A 9,272-nucleotide genomic window follows, 5' to 3' on the forward strand; every position below is an offset into this window, starting at 1 on the left:
CACTTACTAGCTGTATGACCCTGGGCAAGTCACTTAACCCTCATTGCCCCAAGCCCCCCTCCAAAAAAAATCCAGAGGAATTAACATCCATTCTTTAGAGTTGAACCCTAAAGCAAAGATCTAAGTTTCGAATAAGTGGCATAAAAAAGGACATTTATGAAACTTTTCTAATTATAGCTTTTGTAGTCTCCCCCATATTTTTCATAGAATTATACTTATTAGAAGGTTGTGTTTTGATTGGTTATGGAAAATGTTTATCTATTGTGCATAAATTCCCAAGAGACCTTGACTTATTGTTTGGAAAAATATTTGTTTATCTATCTAGGATATCAAATACTTATCAGAAACATTTGATACAAAGATTATTTTTCCCATTCAACCAACTTCACTTCTTATCATAGGTATATTAATGTCTGTGCAGAAGCTTTTCAGATTCAAGTAAGCAGTTATCTATTTTATCTTTTGTAATTGCCTTTATGTCTTGTTAGATTAAGAATGCATCTTCTACCCATAGCTATGAGAGGTATATAATCTGTGTCTCTTCTTTTTTTATAGTATGATCGTTAATATTAAGGGTGTATATTCATTTAGAATGCATTGTGGGCTCTTCCAGTTTGCCTTGGCGGCAGCCGCAGCAGCATCATGTCCCACAGGAAATTTTCTGCTCCCAGGCATGGGTCTCTGGGCTTCCTGACCCGAAATCGAAGCAGCAGGCACCGGGGAAAGGTGAAGAGCTTCCCCAAAGATGACCCCAGCAAGCCCATCCACCTGACCGCTTTTCTGGGCTATAAGGCAGGCATGACCCACATCGTGCAAGAGGTGGACAGGCCCGGCTCAAAGGTCAACAAGAAGGAAGTGGTCGAGGCCGTCACCATTGTGGAGACGCCCCCCATGGTCATTGTAGGCATCGTGGGTTATGTTCAGACCCCTCGAGGTCTCCGGAGCTTCAAAACCATCTTTGCTGAGCACATCAGTGATGAGTGTAAGAGGCGATTCTACAAGAACTGGCATAAGTCCAAGAAGAAGGCCTTCACCAAGTACTGCAAGAAGTGGCAAGATGATGATGGCAAGAAGAAGCTGGAGAAAGACTTTAACAGCATGAAGAAGTACTGTCAGGTTATCCGAGTCATTGCCCACACCCAGATGCGCCTGCTCCCTCTGAGGCAGAAGAAGTCTCACCTGATGGAGATCCAGGTGAATGGTGGCAGTGTGGCTGAGAAACTGGACTGGGCCCGGGAGAAGCTGGAGCAGCAGGTACCAGTGTCCACTGTGTTTGGACAAGATGAAATGATTGACGTCATTGGAGTGACCAAGGGCAAGGGTTACAAAGGTGTCAACAGCCGCTGGCACACAAAGAAACTGCCCTGGAAAACTCACCGAGGCCTGCGTAAGGTGGCGTGTATTGGCGCTTGGCATCCTGCCCGTGTGGCCTTCTCTGTGGCTCGTGCTGGTCAGAAGGGCTACCACCATCACACTGAGATCAACAAAAAGATTTACAAGATTGGCCAGGGTTACCAGATCAAGGATGGCAAGCTGATCAAAAACAATGCGTCCACTGATGACGATCTGTCTGACAAGAGCATCAACCCTCTGGGAGGCTTTGTCCATTATGGTGAGGTGACCAATGACTTTATCATGCTGAAAGGTTGTGTTGTTGGGACCAAGAAGCGGGTCCTCACCCTGCGTAAGTCTCTGCTGGTACAGACCAAACGCCGGCCCTGGAGAAGATAGACTTGAAGTTTATTGACACCACCTCCAAGTTTGGCCATGGCCGCTTCCAGACTGTGGAGGAGAAGAAAGCTTTCATGGGACCACTCAAAAAGGACCGAGTTGCAAAAGAGGAAGCTGCCTAATGTTTCCAGGCCAACTTGGAGCTGGTGGATTCTCAATAAATGGAGGTTATTTTAAAAAAAAAATGCATTGTGGAATATGAGGGCAGCTAGGTGGCGCAGTGGATAGAGCACTGGCACCAGAGTCAGGAGAACCTGAGTTCAAATCTCACCTCAGACACTTATTAGCTGTGTGACCCTGGACAAGTCACTTAACCCCAATTGCCTTAAAACATCCAGGGCCATCTCCACTTGTCCTGGTGTATACCTTGCCACTGGACCCAGATGGCCTCTGGGGGAGAGAGTGAGGTTGGTGACCTTGCACAGCCCTCCCTCACTTAAATCCGATTTAGTCCAAGTCAAAACATCACTCTGATATTATGGTCCTCTTTGAGAATGAAGGACTAACAAAAACAATTGTGGAATATATTGCAAGGGGTTTATTTAAGCCTAATTTCTGTCATATTGCTTTCTAATTTTCCCAGCATTTTTTATCAAATAAGGAGTTTTTTCCTAGGTAATTTATGCTTTTTACTTTAGCACACACCAGATTACTAAACTCTGTCTTTTTGGTTGTTCCTCATCTAGTCCGTTTCACTGATCTATCCCTTTATTTTTTTACCAAAAAAGAGATGATTTTCATGACTTCTGCTTTATAATAGAGTTTGAGGTCTATGGGTGCTGTTGCTCTTTCATCGCTACTTTTTATCATTTCCCTTGATATTTTGTTTTTCCAAATGGATGTTATTATTATTTTTTCAAGTTCTGTAAAGCATCCCTTTTGTAATTTGATTAGTATGGAATTAAAAGTGTAATTTAGGGGGCAGCTAGGTGGTGCAGTGGATAAAGCATTGGCCCTGAATTCAGGAGGACCTGAGTTCAAATCCAGTCTCAGACACTTGACACTAGCTGTGTGACCCTGGGCAAGTCACTTAACCCTCATTGTCCCACACGCAAAAAAGTGTAATTTAATTTAGGTAATGTTGCCATTTTTCTTATTATAACCTAGCCATGAACACTGAATAAAAGTTATTCTTTATTTCTTTAAGGATCATTTTATATATTTTTTTTTTCAGGGCAATGGGGGTTAAGTGACTTGCCCAGGGTCACATAGCTAGTAAGTGTTAAGTGTCTGAGGCCGGATTTGAACTCAGATACTCCTGAATCCAGGGCCGGTGCTTTATCCACTGCGCCACCTAGCCGCCCCGTAAGGATCATTTTATAATTGAATCTATACAGTCTTTTATGTGCTTTGGGAGATTGATCTCTAGATAGTTTATGCATGTGTAGTTATTTAAAATAATACTTCTGTTTCTATTATAGCTTCTTGTGTTTTGATATTTCATAGTGAAATGTTGTTGATTTTTAAGGATTTATTTCATAGCATGAAAACTTTGCTGAAGCTATTCATTTTCTCAATTAGTATCTTTGTTGATTCTTTAGGACTTTCCAAGTATATAGAATGCGGTCAGCAAATAGAGATAGTTTTATCTCCTCTTTGCCTATCTTTATTCTTTTATATTCTTTATCCTGTCTTATTGCTGTTGCTAGCATTTCCAGAATAAAATCAAATAATAGTGGATATAGTAGGCATCCTTGCTGCACTCTTGTATTTATTACAAAACATTTTAGTATATCCTCATTTTATATGATATTATTTTTTGATTTTGTCTAAAACCAAAACTTTTCATCATATCATAAAAGCATCTTCATTTCATGATAAAAAGGTTCCTCTATGCCTGTACTCTGTGTGTGTTTAGCATAGTGTTATACTTTGTTAAAGCCCCTTTCAGCATCTATTGAGATGATTACGTGGTTTTAGATGTTTTCATTTTTAATATGGCTAATTTTGTTGATTTTTTTCCCTATTGTTAAACCATCTTATATCCCACTGGGTCATAATGAATGTTTTCTTGGATAAATCACTGAAGTGTGTTTAACAGAATTTTGTTAATTTTTAAAAGTCAATATTCATTAATGATATTGGCCTATATTTTTGCCCCTCCTTTGTTTTATCTTTCCCTGGTATAGGTATCAAGATTATATTTGTTTCATAAAAGTATTCTGGTTGGTGCTTTCTTCCTCAATTTTTTTGACTAATTTGGAAAGGATGGACACTATGGTTTTTAAAAAAAAAATTGATAGAAGTCTCCTATAAATTTATCAGTAAAGGAGTTTTTTTTGGTAATTCTTTTATAGGCAGATCTATTTCCTTTTCTGATTTTGGGTTATTTAAGATCTCTGGTCTTCCGAGAGTTTGTATATTTTATATTTTTGAAGGTATTCTCTATTTCTTTTTTGTTTTTGTTAGCATGTATATAATATGTTCTGATTATTCTTTTTATGTCTTCTGAATTTCTTTTGATTTTACCCAGCTCATTTGCTATTTTATTAATTTGATCTTCTGTTCTATTTTTAATCAGATTATTTAAGGGCTTATAAATTTTATTAGTCCTTTCAAAAAACCAACTCTTTGTCTCATTTATCCTTTCTATGGTTTTTTTTTTTGTTTACAATTCATTTTCCCTCCAATTTTTAATGTCTTCTCTTAGGTGCTTATTTAAGATTTGTTTATTTGTTGGCTTGCTAATTTTGAAAAATGTATATTCAGTTTATTAATCTTATCTTTTTATATTTTGTTAATGTATGTTTGTAGGGATTATGAGTATGGTGGATCCCAGAAATTTTGGCATGTTTTTCCATTATTATAATTTTTTACATAGTTATCAATTATTTCTGACATATACTATTTTGGGGGGGGAGGGGATGGGACAATGAGGGTTAAATAACTTGCCCAGGATCACACAGCTAGTAAGTGTCAAGTGTCTGAGTCCAGATTTGAACTCAGGTCCTCCTGAATACAGGGCCAGTGCTTTATGCACTGTGCCACCTAACTGCCCTGTTATCAGTTATTTCTACATTTGTTCTTTGACCCACTCATTATTTTGGATTTCATTGTAAAGTATCTATTTAAGGTCTATATTGTTAACTTGAATGTATGGATCACCTGGATTTGATGGAGCTGCATTATTATCCAAATGGATTTTATGAGACCCTGGAAAGTGCCCCTTTTGACTAAACTTCAACTAATAAGTCCCCATTCACTATCTTCTTTCCCCAAGAGAGTAAATAGAGGCATCCTTGTCTTTGATAAACCCTTCCTGTGTCTTTAAGCTGCCTGTTATAATATATGCTTTAGGTTAATTGGTATACTCATGAAGTTATTCTGTAACCAGTGAACAAAGAAACCTTAAAAACCTTTAGAAAGAAGGAGTCTTTGAGCTCCCTTCTTTGGAAGAGTCTCCAGCATGATCATGTTATATTTCTTCTTGGGACAAAATAAATTGGTATTATGTTTTTCCTGTCTTCTCTGATCTGGGTTTTTTGTTTGTTTGTTTTTGTTTGTTTTTTGGGTAGGAGACATGTTGTCTGATCTGCTTTTTTTTTTGGTAGGAGGACAAGTATGGAAACAAATTGTAGGAGATATTATAAGATTAGTTTCTCTGATCTGTTTATTAATTTTTGTAAGAGACAGGCAATAGAAACTATATTTAATTTTCAACAGTATCTTTTGTTTGTAGCTCCTGAACAAATTTCTATTTTTATTGTGTTATGGTCTGTAAATGGTACATTAATTATTTCTGCCTTTATATATTTATTTCCAATATTTCTGTGGCTGAGTACATGGTTGTTGTTTTTTTGGTGCTGAGAAATAAATATATTCTTTTGCAGTCCCATTTAGAAGGTATCATAAGTTTTTTGATTCTAGTTTCTCTGGAAATTTGTTCAGTTCCATATTTTTTCTGTTGTTTATCTTTTTGTTAGACATCCAAAACTGATAGAGGGATACTGAAGTCTCCTGTCACTATTGTGCAACTATTTCTTCTTGTAGCTCAAATAATGTTTCCTTTATGAATTTGGATGCTAAGGCATTTGAAGTATATAGGCTTATTATTGATATTACTTAGTTTTTGTGTGTGTGTTTCTCATAAGCAACAGATTATAGGGTTTTGCTTTTGTATCCAATCTGACACTTTTTCATTTTATTAGATTAAAAAATACATTCATATTTAAAGTTATGAGTTAGGTTTATATTTCCTTCATCTGTTTCAAATATTTGGTTTCTTTTTCACATTATGACTTTTTTCTCTCCTTCTATAAGCATAGTACTGTATTCCTTAAGTTATTTTACCTTAATCCCATTTACTTTACCTTAAACCTACTCCTACTAACTCTTTTTTCACCTCATTTGTTCTTAGAGGACAGGAACTATCTATGGTCTCTTTTTGTATCCTCTTAGCACACTACCTGGCAAATAGTAGGCATTTAAAAAATGTTGATTGATTTTGTAGTGAGTATGTTTTGTTTTAATGTTCCTGTTTTTTGTTTTTGCTTTTTTTCTTCTATATTTGCATTCTAAATTCCTTGTTCTCTTCTGTTTCTTTGGTGAGACTTGCCATCTTACATTCTTGTTTTCTATTCTGCCCACTTGTTTTTGCTGTGAAGATAATACATTCTGTCCACATAATTCTCATTTCTCTTTTGAATCCCTCAGGAGAACCATGGTGTGATTCTGTGTTCTCAGATTCCACAAGCTCTTACTTCTCATGAGGTGCTTTCTTTCTTTGTAGTATTTCTTCATAGATTTCTGATCCGGAAGCCATGTTTTGTTTTGTTTTGTTTTGGTTTTTTGCTGTTAATGATTTCCTTGTTGATTTATATACTTATGTTCAAGGTCTTTGAATTTTTTCTTCATTCAGTCTTTCATAATTTCAATACTCTCCCCCACCTTATTTTCTCCAATTAATTAATTTCTGAGTCAAACTTACTCCCCTCTGAAAATTGTTTCCTTCGGGACTATATCTTAAAGCAAATGTCTTAGCTTCCTTCCACCCTGGAAAAATCATGGTACACCAGCTTAGGTCTTTTGCCCTGGACAGAACAAGCCCTAATTGGGGCTTTTTGAGTGAACAGAACAGGTCCTAACTGGGTACTGAGTACTTTTTCTCTGGCTTAATGTCTCTTAGTGCCTTCATACACTGTCTCCTATGTCTTATCCTATTCCCTCTGTTCTAGGCTCACCCACAGAGATCTTTTGCAGCATAGAACTCTGCCCCTGCAGCACAGGTTATATGGTCCCAGCAGGCTTCAATAGCCTGGATCTTTGTAGAGGCAGGATGGTTATCTGTCCTGGTCCTAACTGAATTCTGCAGGTTGGAGCTGGGATCTCCTTATCATGGAAAGAGGGAAGGGAGAGTGGTGTGTGGAGTTGGGTTTTGTTGTAAGCTGATCATGCTACAGGAAGTGTGGAGTGTGGGTGAGGGGTGCTAAGTGAGCTCGGTATAGAGGTCACTTCATAGGTGTATTTGTTTGCCTTTTTCAAATATTTCTTTTTAAAAGATTAGATTTTTTAGGGGCAGCTAGGTGGCACAGGGGATAGAGCATTGGTCCTGGATTCAGGAGTACCTGAGTTCAAATCTGGCCGCAGACACTTGACACTGACTAGCTGTATGACCCTGGGCAAGTCACTTAAGCCTCACTGCCCCACAAAAAAAAAAAAAGGATTTTTTAGATTTAGGTTTCCTAAATCAGTGGAGACAAGTGAAGTTTATTTTTGGTGCATAATTTCCATTTTGGAGAGATCTGATGGGAATCAGAAAACGGTTAGTCCTCCATCTTTTTTATCATATCTCCCTGTTTTTCTTTATATTATAGAGGTCATTGTATAAGTTTTTCTCCTGGTCATACTTCATTCTGCATCAGTTCATACAGCTGTTGCCAAGTTTCTCTTAACACTTTATATTTGTCTTTTCTTATGGTGCAATAATGTTTTATGACATTCATACACCACAGTATAATAATTTTTCCCCCCAACTGATGGGCACCCACTTTGTTTTCTATTATTTGTTATAACAAAAAGCCTTATGATAGATTATATTTATATATATACATATACATATATACATATACATACATACATATATATACACACACACACACACACACACACACACACACACACACACACACACACATATATATATATGACCTTTCTTGCTGTCTTTGGTTTCCTTAGGGGTATATGCATTATAGTTATATAGGCATATACTATATAGTTATATAGGCATAGATAGATTGGAGGGTCCATATACTTTATTGATTTTTCTAATATAATTCCAAAGCATCTATTGAATGGTTGAACCAATTACAGCTTCACCAATAATAACAGCTAACAATTATATAAAACTTTAAAGTTTGCAAAGTACTTCATGAATATTACCTTTTTTAATTCCCATGACAATTCTGTGAAGGAGGTACTATTATTACCCCAATTGTATAGATGAGGAAGAGAGGTTATGACTTACTCAGGGTCACAACCAGTAAGTGTGAGGTTTGTTGGCTCTAAATACAGCACTCTATTTATTGATCCCTTACTTCACCTGTTTTCTTATACAGTCTCTCCAAGATTAATTATTTTATCTATTGTACATCAATATGTACATCAATCTGATATAAATTCTCAGAGTCAGTGATCTTAATTTGAATTTTTATTATAAGTTATTTCGAGAAATTTTTGCTATGATTGTGAACAGTTTGTATTTTTTTCTTTCAAAGCCTTTTTCATTTTGACTATTATTTATTATAGAATGTCTTACAAAATCTTTCTGTGTCAATTCTTTTGTGACTGATGATTTATCTTGACTCCCAGTTCTTTTTTTTTTTTAAACAAGCTTTGGCCAGTTTATTAAAGAATACTTTTGTACAGTTAGTTTACTTTTCACTGGTCTGTTCTGGCATGCTTCTAATGATATCAGAATCACCTGGATCAATGATAGCCAGTATACAAACTCTGTAGTACTTCCCACATGCTGTACCCAATTCAATGTTGTTGCCATTGTAGTGATGTACGCCAGTTTTGGCCAACATAGCGTAATATTCAATCTTTGATTTCCTCAAGGCTGGGCAGTTGTTGGCCAAGATGACCAATTTGGCTTTGCCTTGTCTGATCATTTTCAGGGTCTGTTTGTAGCCTAGCACGTATTTGCCGCTTTTCATCACCAGCTGGAGCCTCGAGTTGATGGTCTCCAGAGACTTTTTCGTCTTCTTTGCGGCCACCATCTTCCTGCCTGCGGTGCGGGAGGACCCTCAGCCTGCCGCCAACATGGCCGGGAAGCGAGAAAGCAAGGAACTCCCACAATGCAGTGCTCTTCAGGGGCGGGACTGGAAGCCGACTCTCAGTTCTTTATCAAAGATATTTGCCATAAAAATATTTTCCCTTATCTTAGCTGTAATTGATTTTACTTGTACAAATTTTTTCAAGTTATATAATCGAAATTTTCTATTTTATCTATTATGATAGACTATCCCATATTTACTTAAGAATTCAGCTTCTGCACCTTGTTTTGCAAAGTGCATCCTTTCATTCTCTAAGTTTTTTAACAA

The 9,272-nt window shown here is 36.9% G+C and overlaps 1 protein-coding gene and 1 pseudogene across 1 annotated transcript; one reads left to right on the forward strand and one right to left on the reverse strand.

Moving 5' to 3' along the window:
• Window positions 1–642: 642 nt before the first annotated feature.
• Window positions 643–1,916, forward strand: LOC122734398 (annotated as a pseudogene).
• Window positions 1,917–8,600: 6,684 nt separating this feature from the next.
• LOC122735621 (60S ribosomal protein L30-like) lies at window positions 8,601–8,965 on the reverse strand. Its single transcript, XM_043977323.1, has one exon. It carries the CDS (start codon window positions 8,946–8,948, stop codon window positions 8,601–8,603), a length of 348 nt encoding a protein of 115 aa, XP_043833258.1. The 5' UTR covers window positions 8,949–8,965.
• Window positions 8,966–9,272: the final 307 nt, after the last annotated feature.

This window comes from Dromiciops gliroides, chromosome 1 (assembly GCF_019393635.1).
Source record: "Dromiciops gliroides isolate mDroGli1 chromosome 1, mDroGli1.pri, whole genome shotgun sequence".
Classification (NCBI taxonomy): Eukaryota; Metazoa; Chordata; class Mammalia; order Microbiotheria; family Microbiotheriidae; genus Dromiciops; species Dromiciops gliroides.

Coding starts and splice junctions, on each gene's coding strand:
- LOC122735621 (XM_043977323.1), bottom strand. CDS start 8,948: ATGGTGGCCGCAAAGAAGACGAAAAAGTCTCTGGAGACCATCAACTCG.